This window comes from Aspergillus undulatus (assembly GCF_047715775.1).
Source record: "Aspergillus undulatus strain CBS 261.88 unplaced genomic scaffold BDV17scaffold_25, whole genome shotgun sequence".
NCBI classification, from domain to species: domain Eukaryota; kingdom Fungi; phylum Ascomycota; class Eurotiomycetes; order Eurotiales; family Aspergillaceae; genus Aspergillus; species Aspergillus undulatus.
Window position 1 is genome coordinate 372,705 of NW_027396629.1, and position 16,824 is coordinate 389,528.

At 52.5% G+C, this 16,824-nt stretch overlaps 6 protein-coding genes across 6 annotated transcripts; 4 read left to right on the top strand and 2 right to left on the bottom strand.

Moving 5' to 3' along the window:
* Positions 1-289: 289 nt before the first annotated feature.
* Positions 290-2,052, bottom strand: sitA (TOR signaling pathway phosphatase SitA). Its single transcript, XM_073765382.1, has 4 exons — positions 1,733-2,052; positions 1,280-1,667; positions 899-1,230; positions 290-846 (listed from the first exon to the last, which is right to left on the bottom strand). Exons 1-4 carry the CDS (start codon positions 1,890-1,892, stop codon positions 557-559), a joined length of 1,170 nt encoding a protein of 389 aa, XP_073615479.1. The 5' UTR covers positions 1,893-2,052; the 3' UTR covers positions 290-556.
* Positions 2,053-2,272: 220 nt separating this feature from the next.
* Positions 2,273-4,095, top strand: BDV17DRAFT_291569 (putative nonsense-mediated mRNA decay protein Upf3; the record flags this gene model as incomplete). Its single annotated transcript, XM_073762162.1, has 2 exons — positions 2,273-2,517; positions 2,577-4,095. The coding sequence occupies 2 exons, from the start codon at positions 2,273-2,275 to the stop codon at positions 4,093-4,095; spliced, it is 1,764 nt and encodes a 587-aa protein (XP_073615480.1).
* Positions 4,096-4,513: 418 nt separating this feature from the next.
* Positions 4,514-5,254, top strand: BDV17DRAFT_291570 (YdeI/OmpD-associated family protein; the record flags this gene model as incomplete). The annotated part of the gene is made up of 1 exon (XM_073762163.1): positions 4,514-5,254. The coding sequence occupies one exon, from the start codon at positions 4,514-4,516 to the stop codon at positions 5,252-5,254; it is 741 nt and encodes a 246-aa protein (XP_073615481.1).
* A 1,832-nt stretch (positions 5,255-7,086) lies between these two features.
* Positions 7,087-9,751, top strand: BDV17DRAFT_263970 (Zn(II)2Cys6 transcription factor). The gene is made up of 5 exons (XM_073757962.1): positions 7,087-7,525; positions 7,586-7,791; positions 7,857-8,248; positions 8,296-8,886; positions 8,955-9,751. The coding sequence occupies exons 1-5, from the start codon at positions 7,174-7,176 to the stop codon at positions 9,547-9,549; spliced, it is 2,136 nt and encodes a 711-aa protein (XP_073615482.1). The 5' UTR covers positions 7,087-7,173; the 3' UTR covers positions 9,550-9,751.
* Positions 9,752-10,242: 491 nt separating this feature from the next.
* BDV17DRAFT_263975 (aldehyde dehydrogenase domain-containing protein) lies at positions 10,243-12,199 on the bottom strand. Its single transcript, XM_073757963.1, has 3 exons — positions 11,950-12,199; positions 10,616-11,887; positions 10,243-10,564 (listed from the first exon to the last, which is right to left on the bottom strand). Exons 1-3 carry the CDS (start codon positions 12,006-12,008, stop codon positions 10,405-10,407), a joined length of 1,491 nt encoding a protein of 496 aa, XP_073615483.1. The 5' UTR covers positions 12,009-12,199; the 3' UTR covers positions 10,243-10,404.
* Positions 12,200-13,333: 1,134 nt separating this feature from the next.
* Positions 13,334-16,705, top strand: BDV17DRAFT_281957 (DUF1446-domain-containing protein; the record flags this gene model as incomplete). The annotated part of the gene is made up of 7 exons (XM_073760123.1): positions 13,334-13,726; positions 13,783-14,088; position 14,200; positions 14,554-14,912; positions 14,963-16,126; positions 16,169-16,433; positions 16,521-16,705. The coding sequence occupies 7 exons, from the start codon at positions 13,334-13,336 to the stop codon at positions 16,703-16,705; spliced, it is 2,673 nt and encodes an 890-aa protein (XP_073615484.1).
* Positions 16,706-16,824: the final 119 nt, after the last annotated feature.

A 16,824-nucleotide genomic window follows, 5' to 3' on the forward strand; every position in this document is an offset into this window, starting at 1 on the left:
GACTGGAGAGTGAAGGATATGGGAATAAACGGATGGTATACTTGAATGGAAATGGTATCTTTTGCCTTGGCGGCGTTGTGTCGGCCTTTTAACGATGCTTTATTGCTGCTCGGAGTGACTTCGGGATGTGTTCCGAAGAGCCCGGGATTGATCCCGGGATTGATCCCGCGTGCTGGGCCTCGGATGTCGTTGAACAGCGAGAATTGCCTCGATGGTGCCTAGATTCCACTGTAAGCTCGAATTCAGCGGGAACAGCTAAGTCCTCAAGTCAGGGAGCTCGTACGGCATATAGTTGCTTGTCTTCGAACTCAGCGTATGTAGATAACACGGGATACGCCATCCGTGCTGCTTATGAGGTATAGCTTCCAGCAAATTCGTGTCATTAAGCATCTTCTAAATCGTTATATATGATGTCCGTCAACGGCCTATCCGCAGAAGGCCAATCCATCAGGTATTCTCTCCCAACGCCAGCGCCGGTGCAAAAAACGCCTTTATCGCTACGAGAGCGAACAGTGCAGGACAAAGCATGAGTATGAGCATGGGCCCAGAGGATATTTTACAAGAAGTACTCGCTGCGCCCTCCGCGCTGTTGTGGGACGTGCCGTTGGTCGTCGGCAACAGCACTAAAGAGCTTGAAGTCCGGTTTCAAGTCCTCCCCGATTTCGCAGACAGAGGCCAGGTTTCCGCAGCGGTAGCAGTAGTTCGGTGCGCTCCACACGGTGACCACGTTGTTGTTGTTGAAGTGATACTTGTAGCCTTCGTTTACGAGCTGGTGGGCTCGGGCGATGAGAGTCAGATCGTTGACATGGCAGAACTCGTCCGCAACTTTGTCACCGAACAGCCAACCTAGTACAAATATCAGCAATAGCGGGGATTTGTAAGCATTGGCATGACTTACCGGCGCCTCGAGGACTGACTGCCCATGTCTCAACGTCGTCTGGATCTGACCAGACCAGGTCACAGAATGCTCCTTCGTGTGGAATTTCTTGGGCTCTGGCGACCACGCGGACCTGGTCCAGCGTCCTGATCTCTGGGCTCAATCCTCCGTGTACGCACAGTACGCGGCCGTCGATGATAGCACCGAGAGTCATAAAATCGAACACCTGACAGCAAGCTTTCCATACGGACGCGTTACCGTACTTTTGCAGACACTCCTCGTAGAACCCGTAGACCTGTGTGATTTGTCGAGATTCGTGATTGCCGCGGACGAGCGTTACTCGGTCAGGATACCTTCATGGCAGTCAGTATCAGTCAGCTCGGGCAGATGTCGAGAGCTTACTTGGCCTTCAGACACAGTAGTAGAGTCAGTGTCTCCAGACTGAAATATCCTCTATCCACATAATCACCGAGAAAGACAAAGTTGCGGTCGACAGCAATGTCCGCAGATCCTTTACTCGAAGACCTTTCTCTTTGTCCAGAACCTGAGCCGGCATCTTCATCATCTCCTTCAGTCCCTGGGTTCTTCAGCTTCTTCCTCAGCTCGGGGTCCGTTATCGTAGTCGGCGGCTCGATGTCGTCCGATGTGATCACAGAGCTCTTTGGAGGTTCTATAAGAGAAGCGCCCGGAATCCCACCGGAGACGCGAAATAGTTCTAGAAGGTCGTAGAATTGGCCGTGGATATCTCCGCAGACGGTGACGGGGGTCGACACGGGCTGAATATTAGATTCTAAGCACACAAAGACATTAGCTTCTAAAGCCTGCCATGACCCCGCCGAACTCTGGGCGACATACCCTCCATCATATACTCCTTCACAATCTCACAAAGTTGCTTCATATGTGACTCCGACAGGTATTTGCAATCTTTCGCTGCCTCTAACCACTCGTCGGGTCCTGCATTGCGCTTCAGCTTCGCTGGCCCTGGCTGAGGGACCTTGCTTTTGGTATCAGTCATGACGAGGTCAATAGATCGCGGGGGAAATAAAAGTAGACAGAAGAGATAAGGATGTCTAAATCGAGAAAAGCAAGGTTAAATTGTCCGCATGAGCTGGTCACCGATAGTCGTGCTTCACCCTTTCCCCGCAGCCCTGTGGTTATCGCTGAGTTGCAGTCACGTGCGTGGAGCATTATTGCCAGGAGGGTCAGCGGGGAGTTTCAAGCAGCTCATCCCGCATACAAGGTCATCTGCAGACCCCAGCCAGTCATTTTAAGCCGCTCACTTGCTTCTGAGGCGTGCAAACTCACTCGGTTCATATCATACAATCTCAATTACCCATCGCTTGCCGACTCTCCTATCGGAGTCGAATACGCAACTGACCCTAGTCGGGGTTCGTCATGACACAGATTCTATCCAAGTCCAGTGGAGGCGTTCTTCAAATTCCGGCTTCTGCAACTCAGAAACATGCACATGCGGCCAAGAAGACCCCGAAGCCTGCGGCCCCGCGGCTGAAGCTGATTGTGCGGCGTCTACCACCGGGATTGACACAGGAGGAATTCGAGACAGCGCTGGGCGCGGACTGGAAGGTCGGAGGTGGAAAGGTCAGCTGGAGTCAGTATAAGCCTGGCAAGGTCTCGAAAGAGTGAGTAATGGCATTTGAGGAGGAACCTAGAGTTATCGCTAACCGTCGTTCAAACACAGTCCAGCCAAACCGTCCCGACCTTCTCGAGCATACCTCTACGTCGTCTCTCACGATCAAATCGGTCTTCTTTCTGATAAAATACGGAGCACATCATTTTTGGACGCCCGCAACACCGCGAACGATCCTATTCTACTAGGCCCTCCGAATCTGGAATTTTCACCGTACGCCAAAATCCCTGGGAGTCGGGTTCGCAAAGATGCTCGCCAGGGAACAATCGATCAAGACCCGGAGTTTATTCAATTCCTCGAAAGCCTCACCCTGCCAATCACGAAGTCCGGCCCTGTCGATTCTACTGAAGGGGAAGACAAGAAGGAGGTTATAACGACGACCCCGCTGGTGCAGTACATCAAGGAAAAGAAAGCAAACAAAGCGAAGGAGGTTTCGAACAAATCATCAAGACGGACAGAAAGAGAATCAAAGTCCGAAAAGGTTCAGTCGAAGAAGCTCCTCCAGCGGCCCGACAAGGAAGCCTCGCCCGCCAGCGCCGAAAAGGCGGAGAAGAAGTCAAGGAACGACAAGGCTACGAAGGAGGCTGTAAAAGCAGCCAACAAACAGGCAGCCAATTTGGCGTCCAAACAGGCCGCGAAGACGTCTACGGCGCAAAACTCCTTTAAAGATTCGACTCCGCCTGCAGCGCCTGAACGAAAGCGAGAGCGTGGAAACGCGGCAGCTGTAGGAAAGATCTTACAACGAGACCTAGGACTCGCTCCGTCTAGCAACCGTCGAAGAGGTGGACGAGGCACGTCCGGAGATGGCGAAACCAGAACCGACCAGGGCACTGCGCCGGAGACCAGCAAGAAGGACACACCGACCAAGTCACCAAAAGCGAACGCAGCCCAGGATGCGAACGCAAAGCGAAGCAACACACCTCAACCTAGCGAAACCCCTACACCTCAGAAATCAGAGTCTAGCACACCCGCTCAACCGAAATCCACACCACGAGGTCCTAAATCAGGAAGAGGTAAACAGCCCTCGGCAGCAACGCCACCAACACCCATGCCCACCGCTACTCAAGCATTCCTCAAACACGCCAATCCGTCTCAGGGCGTGACGGAGCCGCTCCTGGAAACGGCCTTCTCACCATTCGGCAAGGTCGTCAAGGTGGAAATCGACAAGAAGAAGGGCTTTGGGTACGTGGACTTTGCAGAGCCGCACGGGCTGCAGAAAGCTATCTCTGCTAGCCCTGTAACCGTCGCTCAAAGCCAAGTTGTTGTTCTTGAGAGAAAAGCGAACCCAGGCGCGGAGAAAAGTCGTGGAAAAGGTCGTGGCGGCGGCAGCGGAAGTGAACCCAAACCGCCCAGTGCACCCGCGGACGCCAACACAAATACCAATGCCAACCGTGGTGGGAAGTCAAACGAGGGACAAGGAGGCTCAGGAGGCAATTGTTCTTCTCGAGGGCGGCGCAGCGGCCGAGGAAAGGGTGGTGGCAAGGGTAATGGTGGAGGGGGCGGTAATGGCAATGCTAATGCTAATGCAAATGCAAACACATCGGAGAGCAAGCCTGCCGAGACGAAGTGATGTACCTTACCTTATGATAATGGATCAATGAGAATCTACGAGGACAACGTACTACCAGCTCACCTACGAGTTCACGCAGATTAACGTCCACGTGCCGCACTTGGCAATTCTTCGATGTCACGCGTGATTCGCGCGGAGGCTGCGATCAAACAAAGACCTCCAGGCCCCGATCAGCTCCCGTCAGTCAGGTCATCCTGGCTATCGTCTTCCTGCTCTTGTGATGCTCCATCTCCACCTTCTGAAATCCAAATCAACTCCTCTGTCAACTAAACATCTCCATCCCTTGATTTCTCATATCCCGCAGAATACCTTGCTCGAGAACAGTCTTCAACTTCCCCGCTCGCTCGCTTTTACCCCGATCATCCTCCGCACCGCATCTACATCCACATCCACATCACCATCTCCACATCCACCCACGATGCCCCGAAAAATCGTCAAAACAACAAACCCTACAACATCAACCAAGTCCTCCTCCCCGAAAATCGACCCACCCGACACCTCCTTCCCAACCCATTCCTTCCCCGACATTCCGTCCTTCGAATGTTTCCTCTCAACAAACCACGCCACACTTCCCGGATTATACCTCAAACTCGCCAAGAAATCCTCAGGCATCCCCTCCATAACCGCACCACAAGCCGTCGAAGTCGCCCTCTGCTTCGGATGGATCGACGGGCGCGCGAACAGTCTCGACGAGAACTTCTGGACGGTACGGTATACGCCGCGGCGAGCGAAGAGTCTCTGGAGCGCGAAGAATGTCAAGACCGTTGAGAGACTTATCGCCGAGGGGAGGATGCGGGATGCAGGGATGGAGGCTGTAAAGTTAGCGAAGGGCGATGGAAGGTGGGATAGGGCTTATGATGGGCCTGCGGGGATTAAGGTTCCCGTTGACTTGGAGGGTGCGCTTGAGGGCGATAGTGAGGCGAGGAGGGTCTGGGAGGGTTTGAATAAGAGCGAGAGGTGGACTGTGTTGCATCGGTTGCAGACGGGAGCGAGGGATGGGGAGAAGAGGAGGGAGGCTATTGAGGGGGTTGTGGGGATGTTGAGACGGGGGGGGATCCCTTCGAAGAAGGGGAAGACGGCGGGGGATAATAAAACGTCGTTTAGGGTTGAAAAGAAGACTGTGATGAACAAGGGGGAGGTTATCAGAGAATCGAAGTAGAAGGTCCAAGTGTTGAAGGAGGGAGAGGCTCCGTCGTCATCTAGCCCGAGTACCAGGCAGTTGCGGTCTCGAAAACCGCGTCAGTAGCTAGCATTTTCCTGTACAGCAATGATGACACCTCGGCTGTGTGATGATTTTAAACGCCAGCATCGTGAGTGTTTTATACCTAACGCGATACGCGCTTCGGTTCTGCCAGACTACCGGCAACGGGCAGCTACTTCGCGATTGCAACACCTGCACCAGTGTCAAGCTTTTCTGCACCTACATAGCCTAAAAAATCAATCATGCGTTGACCTTTTTGAAGATTGAGAGGCACATGCATACTTGCAGACCCGGAGCTTCAAGGCGAATTTCAAAAATCATTTTGCCCATAGCTGCGGGGCTAGCCAAGATCAGACCTAATTTCGGATCGGCCATCCGTCGTGTTGCAGGGAAAAAATGGGGGTTACGATACCACGAAGCGAAGGTGCGATACAAGAATCAATTAAATTCGCTAGCTAACCCAACAATCCCTCAAATCCAACCACCAACATCAAGTTGACAATAGGAAAAGAGAAAAGCCTTTCAGACCTCCTCGACACCCACCAAATCCGGCCGACCGAAGTCAAGACGCCAGGACAAGGTCAAGATCATCACCACTCCCTAGACCAGCGCCAACCCGGAACAAGTCTGGCGAACCAGATCGCTCCAAAGAAAGCAAGGTCGAGGCGGGAGTAAACACGGCTTCACTTTAGGGCATCGAGGACATAGAAGTCATCAGCAAGGGTTGGGGGTGTGGCTCATTAGATGAGCTCAATGAGGGACGTCTACTCTAAAGTGATTCTTTGAACTGTAGAAGGCAGTTAGCAAACGATGCTGAGAAAAGAGAGGAATCCTCAAGGTAGGGGGGAGAAGAACGTACGTAGAGTCGCTTAATTTTCGAAATGGACGGGGGAAAGCCGCCTTTTATAATTATCTGGAGGGGGCCGAATCGCGCTAGTGACAAGCGAGATCAGGTGCTGCTTGGCAACGCAAAGAAGAGTTTTCCGGCTCCACTGCTTCTAGAACGACACGGAAGACTGCAAAGAGCCCATCTTGCTGTGCCTGTCCAATCTTCATGGCCTGCTGGATCCAGCTTCTTTTTCTGCATCCACTGGCATTGTTGATATTATCAAATATTATTACGTTCGCCGTGGTTTCTCTCGGTCAACATGTCGTTTCCAGAGCCTTGCCCGGCTATACCAGGCCTCGAAAGCTTGTGTGGATCAGCCTGAGCAGGAAGCAAAGAGCTTGAGAGACGAGTCTGCTATGTAGCTTTCACGTGATTTCCTACTCTGTTGTTTGCATCTCTTGTCGGCGATGATGATATCAGAATCAAAAGCTGGTGCAGAGCCAAGGTGTTCATGCAGGCTCCGGCCTCTGGGCTGCAAAGCCGATGTCCATGACAATGGGTGAACTCGGTAGTACTAACTCCTGGCGCAGCTTTCCAGCTGGTAGTGTATGGTTTGCTATTGAAGGGCAACAAAAGGGTTGTGTACTGAGCTCTTGACCAAATATATATTTCCGGTATGCGCGTACTACTATATGCTTGTAGAAGGACGACCATTAAATAGCCTTTGGATAAGCCTTTTCGATTCCCAGGGGCAAGCAATCAATCGCACTCCTGAAGGCGATGATAGTTTATGTTAATCGCAACAATATAACTATCCAACCTAGTATTGCATGCTGATGCAGTCAATTTTGGTGGTTTGGGAGATGCCTGCACCTGCCGGCGATAAGCGCTCCAACGGTCTTATCAGTGCGGGGACTAACCCGACTGGCTCAACTCAACAACTGCGCATTTCTCTGCACAACTCTCTTTCAGCGATCTACAGCATACCCAAGCCAAAACCTCTACTACCTCCACTACCTCCACTATGACCTAATGACCTGATTGACCGATGCCGCGACCCAAAGTCCTCCCTGCCAATCGTCTCCGCGCCCCCGAAGCCTGCCTCGCGTGCCGGGCCTCCAAGAAGCGCTGCAGCGGCACCTTTCCATGCTCAAAATGCATTCGGAATGGACGCGCTGATACCTGCGTTCCATTTCGACGGTCGAATACCTCCTCAAGCTCACGCCCGACCAACAGCACTTACCAGGCTTTGACCAGTCCAGATGCTGGACGTCGGACACGGGACACACCTAGCAACGGCTCCACGAGTCTTCCGCAGCTTCTCCCCCCGATCAACGGTACATCAGGCGCACCGCACAAGACGCATTCTCGCATGCTACGGAGTCGACAGGGTGAACAAGGTAGGAGGCTTCGGACCCGAATGCAAGCTTCTTGATTTCACGTCGCTGAGGTCATTCTAGTCTACATTGGCAGAGCTGCCTCGATATCCTTCCTGCAACTGCTTCGCGATACCGTAACACAACATATCGGTCCATCGCAATTCTCGCACAATGCTACCAAAGAGGACATGCTTGAGACAGACACCCCGGACGACATACCTTTGTCTTTTGGGAATGGAATTGATCCTCAGGAAGAGCAGGGCTATGTCCGTACCTGCCAGACCGCAGTACGTTTGCTTCATTCAAAGACGATAACCCATCGGTTGAGTTCTAAAGTTACGATGTGTGCTAGGCGAGCGGTTTTATCAACGTCCTCTCGGACCTAGAGGCTCGTCGTATGCTAGGAGCAACCCCTCCGACTCATCAAACGACGAACAAGATGACGGCAGCCTTGCGGGATATCATGATTGCCATCGGGGCACAGTCATCTATGAATGGGCTTGCCGCTACGCGAGTGGAACGTTTCTTCTTTAAGCGTGCCCAGCAGTGTGCGTTTGCGGGGATGCTAGAAAATCCAAGCCTGGACATGATTCGTCTGTTTATCTTGATGTCCTTTTACATGCTAGGCGCATGCCGTCGCAATGCTGCGTTCATGTACCTGGGGGTTGCTGCTAGGGCAGCCGCCGCCCTCGGACTTCATCTTACTGCTTTCACCCTTCTTGAAGCGGATGAGCAGCAGAAAAGGCAGGTCCAGGTAACCCTACGCGCCGGCTATTACTAACATTTGCTAGAACGCGAGTTTGGATGAGTCTTTGCACACTGGACCTCCTTGTCAGCTCAATACTCGGTCGGCCACCAGCAACAGCCAATCTGCATTCAGAACCAGCAGATATTGGATCCACGCCGTTAACCAGCGCGATGGATGATGGTCTCGTTGCTTCTTACCAGATGACCAGGATTCTTGATGAGATTGTCTCCCGGCTGTACACCGACAAGGCGGCCTCGACGGAGGTAGCAGAGTCACTGCTCGACAAGCTCAAACAGTGGAGTAACAGCCTCCCTGAATCGTTACTTTCCTCACCGAGCACACCCCAAGAGCGTATTGCCGCCCAGGAGCACATCATCGGCAGCCTCCACGTGGCCTGCGCTTATCATTTTGCCGTCATCATAGTCACGCGTCCATTCATGATATCAGTACTCGGTGTCCGTTTGGCACGGCTACACCAGGATTCGCCCGGAATCATACAAGACGATACCCTGTTGGAAGACCCAGCGCACACAAGACTAGCCAATGCATGCGTTGAATCAGCACTATATATGATCCAGACATGTCTAGAGGTGCACCAATCTCGACTCCTACTAGGAAACATGTGTATCCTCAAGTAAGTAGTCCTTCCATCCCCCACCAAAATAACCTAAGAGTGATCCTTGGTCTTAACTCCCCACGAAGAGCCCTCGTCTTCGCAGCCGCCCTAATCCCAGGCTTCTCCATGTTCTCGCAAAAAGAACTCGACTCCACCCTCGAAGAAGCATTCACCGGCGCCCTCGACATCCTCCGATTCCTCTCGCAGCAATCCGCCCAAGCAGCGCACTACTTTGAGATTCTTAACCTGCTCCGCAACGCAATCGACGAGCAGCGCCAACGGCTCCGAGAAAATCCACCCCCGGACAAGAAATACGTAAGTAAGCTGTTCAGCTTGAATAATCACCGAAACAACAACGAGCCTCAACCGCAGAAAAATGCAACGATGCTCCCATCGTCTTTTGGTGCATTGGGTGCCTCGGCAGACCAGCTAGGTACAACAGCCGCCGCCCAACCGTTCACCATCGACACCATCGGGACCGGCTCCGGCTCCGGCACCTCTACCTCATACCTCGAAACCGGAGATCAGAACCCAGGTCAGAGACACGGACAGGATCAGGACCCCGGCCTCTTCGACCCGGCGGTGGCCGATGTCGCCGCTGCGTTTCCCGGGTGGGAGGGCATGGAGTTGCCGCTCTGGGATAGGTTCCCTTTTATCGACGATTCGTTCTTAAATCAGTGATTCTACATAGCGATTCCAGATATGTGGTAGCGGTGCCAGATCTTTCGACGGCGTCATGACGTTCACGCTGCTCTTGGACATTTACTCTGTGTTCTCTTCGCGTCGCCTGTCTTGTTTTGTTTTGTCTTGTCTTGCCCTGTATAATAGTATGCCCTGTTTTTGTTCCTGTATATACCCACCCGCCATTGTGTCTTGAATGTTGAGATTGTGACCAATACTTATTCTGAGATTCATGCCAAATACTTCGGCATTGATTGATGAGTCTCAGTCTTTGCAGCCAATTATTCAGTAGAGCAATCTCAAGTCATACTAGTCAGTACTAAACAGTTCTAGTAGGTATGTATGACACCCGTATTTTAATTCAGGCTTACGTTACCCTAGCCCATCCACAATACTAGTTATGTCTGCATAAAACTAGGTTTGTACTAACCCACCGGTTCTCTCTGGTAGATCAGTCCATACGTATGTCATCGAGCCTACAGTAGTACATTGCTTCGGGCCCGGGGTATCTTGGCCCGAGGGACGGAGTTCGCGGGGTGCTTACCCGGAGCCCGAAGGCACCGAGCTGTGCCTGGTCTGATTGCGGGGCAGATGGTTCCATTTCCAATGCAATCCATAATTTTTAATCCGGCTGGGTGGGAGGTTACGAAGGTGGTTCGGTATTCGGGTGTACAGTAATACCAGGGGACTTCACAGAAACAGTGGACGAATCGTAAAATTTCGTAGCTGGATTATATCTGATGGTTTTACATGAAATTGATGGCTGCCGACATTGGAAACACTCTGGAGCCATTGCCTTACGCGGAATAATTTCGATTTGTGTTTGCAATTTCGTCATGATATCATATCGTGAATTTAACCGAAGAGAGCATCACCCAGGCGGTAGTGCACCGTCTTGATCTGGGTGTAGTTTTCGAGGGCGTAAGAGCCGAGCTCACGGCCAAGACCGGACTGCTTGAAGCCACCGAAGGGAGCCTGGTAGGAGATGAGGTTGTAGTTGTTGATCCAGACGGTACTATAAAAAATTAGCTGAAGTCGCGGCATATTGATGATCGATAGAACTTACCCAGCCTTGAGGGCGTTGGAGACCTTGATAGCAGTGTTGACGTTCTTGGTGTGGACGGCAGCAGCAAGACCGTAGTCGGTGCTGTTACCAATCTTGATGGCCTCAGCCTCATCCTTGAACTTCTGGACGGTGACGACAGGACCGAAGATCTCCTCCTGGGCGATCTTCATGTCGGAAGTAACGTCGGTGAAGACGGTGGGCTGGATGAAGTAACCCTCCTTGCCGTGGCGGTCACCACCCAGGGCAACAGTGGCACCGGACTGCTTTCCGTGGTTGATGTACTCCATAATGCGGTCAAACTGGAGCTGGGAGACCTGAGGACCCTGGAAGGTGTCCTGGCTGAAGGGGTCGCCGAGCTTGTTCTGGGCAGCACGCTCCTTGAAGCGAGCGACGAACTTGTCGTAAATACCTTCCTGGACGAGGATACGGGAACCAGCACAGCAGCACTGGCCGTGGTTGAAGAAGATACCGAAGTTGGACCAGGAGATGGCGTTGTCAATGTCGGCGTCGTCGAAGACGATATTGGGCGACTTGCCACCAAGCTCAAGGGTAACCTTCTTGAGGTTGGATTTGGCAGCAGCCTGGAGGATGGTACGTCCAACAAGGGTAGAACCAGTGAAGGCAACCTTGTCAATGTCCATGTGGCTAGAGATGGCGGCACCGGCAACACGGCCGAAACCAGAGATGATGTTAACAACACCAGGAGGGAAACCGGCCTCCTTGATCAACTTGGCAGCGTAGAGAGCAGAGAGAGGGGTCTGCTCAGCAGTCTTGAGGACGACAGTGTTACCAGCGGCAACAGCGGGACCGATCTTCCAAGACCACATGAGAAGGGGGAAGTTCCAGGGGATGATCTGACCGCAAACACCGATGGGCTCGTGGCGGGTGTAGGTGAGAGTCTCGGGGTTGGTGTCAATGGTCTGGCCGTGAATCTTGTCGGACCAGCCGGCGTAGTAGCGCAAGCAACCAATGGCGTTGGTGGTGTCGACCTTGGCCATGGTGAACGCCTTGCCGTTGTCCAGAGCCTCAATAGCAGCGAGGGTGTCAATGTCGCGCTCCATCAGGTCGGCAAGCTTGTTGAGCAAACGGCCTCGCTCAGAAGGAGTAACCTGGCGCCATGAGCCCTCGAAGGCAGCACGGGCAGCAGCAACAGCGATGTCAACATCCTTCTCGTTGGCCTCGTGGACGGCGACGATGGGTTTCTCGTTGGTGGGGTTGATGGTCTCGAAGGTCTTGCCCTCAGAGCCCTTTACGAACTCATTGTTGATGAAACTAGTATACACACGATTAACAAACGGGCCAACTGTGCAGATTGGAGGAAAGGAATGTCATACAGGCCGAGAGGCTGCTCGTATTTGACGACAGGGGTCTCGATGGTAGTGAACAAAGACATTGTGAGAGGAGAGAAACGGGGTATCTTGGGCAGAAAAGAGATGAGGAGACAGGCCGAACCAGCGGGAAAGGGGTTTAATAATAAATAGTTGGAGCGGGACAGACTCAAGACTCTAGGGCAAAAGAGGGGAAGGAGGGGCCTTGGGGACAGCTCAGTAGTAGAATTGCACCGAAGCGGCACGTTTGCGTCCCACCCTGGATGGCCATGATTTCATTCCGCCTCGGAGCCCACTGCCCTCCACTGGTATTGGCGAGTTGAAACTTTCCGGCCAACGACCCTGCTGCAGATGATCGTGCGGGGTTCGTCGCCACAGAGCAGCCGCTTGATTGGTGTCGAAACGTCATAATACCGCGCTTGGCATCGGAGCCCCTCCGCTACTATACACGTGCTGTTTTTGCAACTCTGCCGATATTGAGAGAACAGGTATTGCTAAAACACAGTCTGCAAGCTGGAGTGAATAATGCAGACATTATTCAGACAAGGTTCAGCCAAGGATTGTATACCAAGGTATCTTGGTGGTGTGCAGCGTGCTCCTCTGGTCCCCATATCTCGACCGGCCCAGGCGCCGATGACTAAACACGTGCTGACCTCCTTAACCCCGGTTTTCCCCTCAAATCGACCAAAAGCTGACAGCCTCGTGACCCGCTTGCCGCGGAACTGATGCGGAATCTGATTCAGGAAACGCGGTTTGAGTGCCGTTGACATCGAGCTAGTTTGAGAGCGAAAGCGCCATATATACATTAAGCTCAAGGAGGATGATCTGCCCGCTGCTTCGTGCTACTGCTGTTTACTAGCAAGAGCCAAGTCTGATGCGTCATTCGTCGCCACAGACCTGACCTTTTCCACAACGCTGGGACGAGCTCAACCTTATGGCTTTGAGAGATACACAAATAGACGGTCGAACGACCGACGAACCCTTGTTTGTTTTGCAGGATCTGTGGGATATTATGCCCATTAAAACTTGGTCATTACCAAGATGGCAAGCACTGTTCCATGCTCGGAACTCTTAACTGAAAATGTACGTCGGCTCTTTTTGATCAATGCCCTTAGATAGCGATCGCATGCAACGATGCGGCCGTCGTATTTTAGTCCTTGCTCGGTGACTCAAAGGTACAGTAGATTGATCCTTCGTCTACTTTTCAATTGATCACCCTCTACCGACCGGCAAAAGCAATGCATGGTTGAAAACTCTCGAGGTTCAGCGAGATACCGTGATAAGGCAGCCTCCGGAGTCGGAGACCTCCGCACTGTGATACGAGATACCTAGATCTCCGACACAATCTCACTCTTCTCTTTAACTCTCCATTCGACAAACACTCCACAAAATGCCCAAATTCTACCCTTCAATCTCACCAGAACTCCGCGACTGGGCCCTGAAGCAGAAAGTCTTCTTCACAGCCTCTGCGCCTCTCTCCGGCCGGCATATCAACCTCTCACCCAAAGGCCTCCCCGATGCTTCATTTGCCATATTAGGTCCAAACGAGGTGGCCTATGTTGACGCTACAGGTTCTGGCGGCGAGACTATCAGTCACCTACGGGAAAATGGCCGCATCACTATCATGTTCTGTTCTTTCGATGCCTCTCCGCGCATCTTGCGATTCTTCTGCACTGGTTCCGTGATTGAATGGAGTGATCCCGACTTTAAACCGTATCTCGAGCGCATGGGAGAGAAGGAACTAATTGGGGCTCGTGCAATCATTAAGTTGGATGTCTTCAAGGTTCGTTACTCCCATTTCTATTCAAGAAGAAACCACTAACACAAGATTCACTCCAGGTACAAACTTCATGCGGCTATGGCGTCCCCCAGCTATCTCTAGCCTTCGACTCAGAAACAAATGAGCCAAAGCCCTACTTCAAAGACCGCCAGACGCTTAGCTACTGGGCCCGCAAGACAGTAGAGGCAGGTCATAGCCGTGCATACCAGGCAGAATGGAATAGTCGTAGTTTGGATGGGCTACCGGGTCTTCGATCGGCGCTGCAAGATAAGGGTCAGAGTGTTCTACTTGCTAGATTCGGCAACTGGACTCGCTATCACCGCGATGAGATTGAATTTGTGAAGACATCTCTTCTGTTGCTGTTTGTTGCTATGGCGATTTTGCAGTGGACGGGATACCAGGACTTTTACTCGATTCATTAGCAAGTTTTGATTCTATATACCATTGAGATGATTCCAGACAGCACTTTTGGCCAGCGTCGGCTCTCCATTATTATATCTTATATCTACTGAATACCACTAGCTGAGCTTTTTCAGTCTTTCAATCTTTTACTCTCCGACCCCGCATCACCAACCGACAACCGAGGCGCCTCATCATCCTTTCAATCCACCAACTATTTTTACGACTATTATTATCGTCCGTATCTTTACTGGGATGGGTTGTAAGCATTCCTACTGCATCATTAGCCTTTGACCCTAGGGAGGAAAATTCCAAGGGCTCAATATCACATACCCCACTTCCTCACCACCAACACCATGACCTCCCGCCCCATTCGCATCGCAGGTACGCTCGCCTCACAACCATCCAGTACATCTGAACTAACTACCCAGGCGCCTCCGGCTCCGCCTCTGACCGCCGCCATGCCATCACAGAGTTCGCCCGCAACTACCCCCAAGACCCCGTGGACGTGATAATCGCCGACTTCATGAGCGAAGCCAACATGGTCGTCGCTGCGGGAAGACGCGTAAATCAAGACCATACTCGGAGCAAGTCAAACGCAACATTAAGTTCAGACGAAACCAATATTGCGCCGGGGTATGAACTGTCGTTTCTTTTGGCCCTGCAGCCGGCCCTGGAGTACTTGGCGAAGTATCCTATCAGGTTGGCTGTTAATGCGGGGAATACGGATACGAGGGGGTTGTATGAGGTTGTGATGCAGATGGTTAGGGCGAAAGGGTTGGATTTGAAGGTTGGTCTGCTCATCTTTGTTTAAGGTCCTAGGAGGCTTATACGTGTTAGGTCGCCTGGGTGTCCGGAGATGAAGTTCTATCTACTGTGCAATCGGCGCTGGCATCGGGGAAGGCGAAGTTCAAGAACATCTATACCAACGAGGAACTGTCAGACTGGTCCTTTGAGCCAATATTCGCACAGTGCTACCTAGGCGGACTCGGAATTGCAGCTGCACTTGCTGAAGGAGCCGACATCGTCCTCTGCGGACGAGTATCCGATGCATCGCCCGTAATTGGGGCCGCTTACTGGTATCACCAATGGCAACGGAGTGACCTAGACCAGCTAGCCAATGCCTTCGTCGCAGGCCATCTCATTGAATGCAGCAACTATGTCTGCGGGGGCAACTTCACCGGCTTCAAGGAACTAGAGCACGTCGGCAAGGACAAAGACGGCTGGGCCAACGTCGGCTACCCCATCGCCGAGATCTCCGCCGACGCCAAAGTAGTCATCACGATGCAGTCCTATGCCACCGGGGGCGCCGTCACAGTCGACACCTGCACGTCGCAGTTGCTCTATGAGATTCAGGGGCCCTGGTACTTCAACTCCGACGTCACGGCTATCCTAACAGATATCCACTTTGAACAACTCTCTACCAACCGAGTCGCCCTGCACGGCGTCCGCTCCGCCCCTCCACCCCCAACTACAAAGGTCGGCATCACAGCCCGCGGCGGATGCCAGGCCGAAGCCGTCTGGTTCCTAGTCGGGCTCGACATCGACGCGAAGGCGCGCATGCTCGAAGCTCAGATACGATACCTTCTCGCGCCGTATAGTTCCAAATACACGTCCCTAGTATTTTCCACCCTCGGTTCCGCCCCTGATAACCCTAGGACTCAGAACAGCGCCACCGTAACATTCCGCGTTATCGCGCAGGCTCGGCACGCCGAGGATATCGCGCCGAATTGCTTCCTGCGCCATATCACTGACAATATCATGCAGGGATATCCCGGAGCAACATTCCACTTGGATCTGCGGCAGGGGTTCCCGAAGCCGATATTCGAGTACTATGTTACTCTCCTTCCGCAGGAAGATATTAACCACCGCGTGCATCTCCCTTTCAAGCAGGATAGAAACAAAAACGAGCAGGTCCTCGATATCCCGCCTCCCCCGGAGACAAAAACGTACCCGGCCCGCCAACCCGTTCAGTCTCTAACCCTAACAACCAAGAGCCCAAAGGTAACTCACACCGACTCCTCGCAACAAACCTTCCACATCCAGTCCCACCCTCCACCCGTCCCGCACTCAAACCTGCCAGACCTGTCAAACTTGTCAAATCCAACATCCTCACCTCACGGCCCCACAACCCGCGGCCCGCTAGGCTGGCTCGTCCACGCCCGCTCCGGCGACAAAGGGCCAGACGCAAACTGCGGGTTTTGGGTCCGGCATGCCGACGAATACGCATGGCTCCGCTCTTTGCTGTCTGTTGAGATGATGGCGGAGCTACTTGGCGGTGAACTCAACACTGTCTTAGAACAAAAATACCGTATAGATGGGGCAACCAATAAGAACGGGAATAATACGACAATGGAGTCGGCATCGGAACGAGAACTGGACACGGGTAGGGGTTCAGCGTTGACGATCGAACGCTTCGAACTTCCCCATTTACGCGGCGTGCATTTTCTCTTTCGGAATTTGTTGGATCGGGGAGTGAGTTGTACGACGACGGTGGATTTCTTGGGAAAGAATGTTGCTGAGTTTTTGAGGGCAAGGTGGGTGGATTTGCCGGTGAGGTTTTTGGGGAGGGGGAGGTTGTGACCTGCGCTTCTACTTTTGGGAATTCTAGGAGCTTGTGAGTTGTAGGATATTATTAAAGTTGGGTATGTATGTAGTAGTGCTTGTAGGGCTATTAGTGCGTAGGTAATATTAATGCTGAT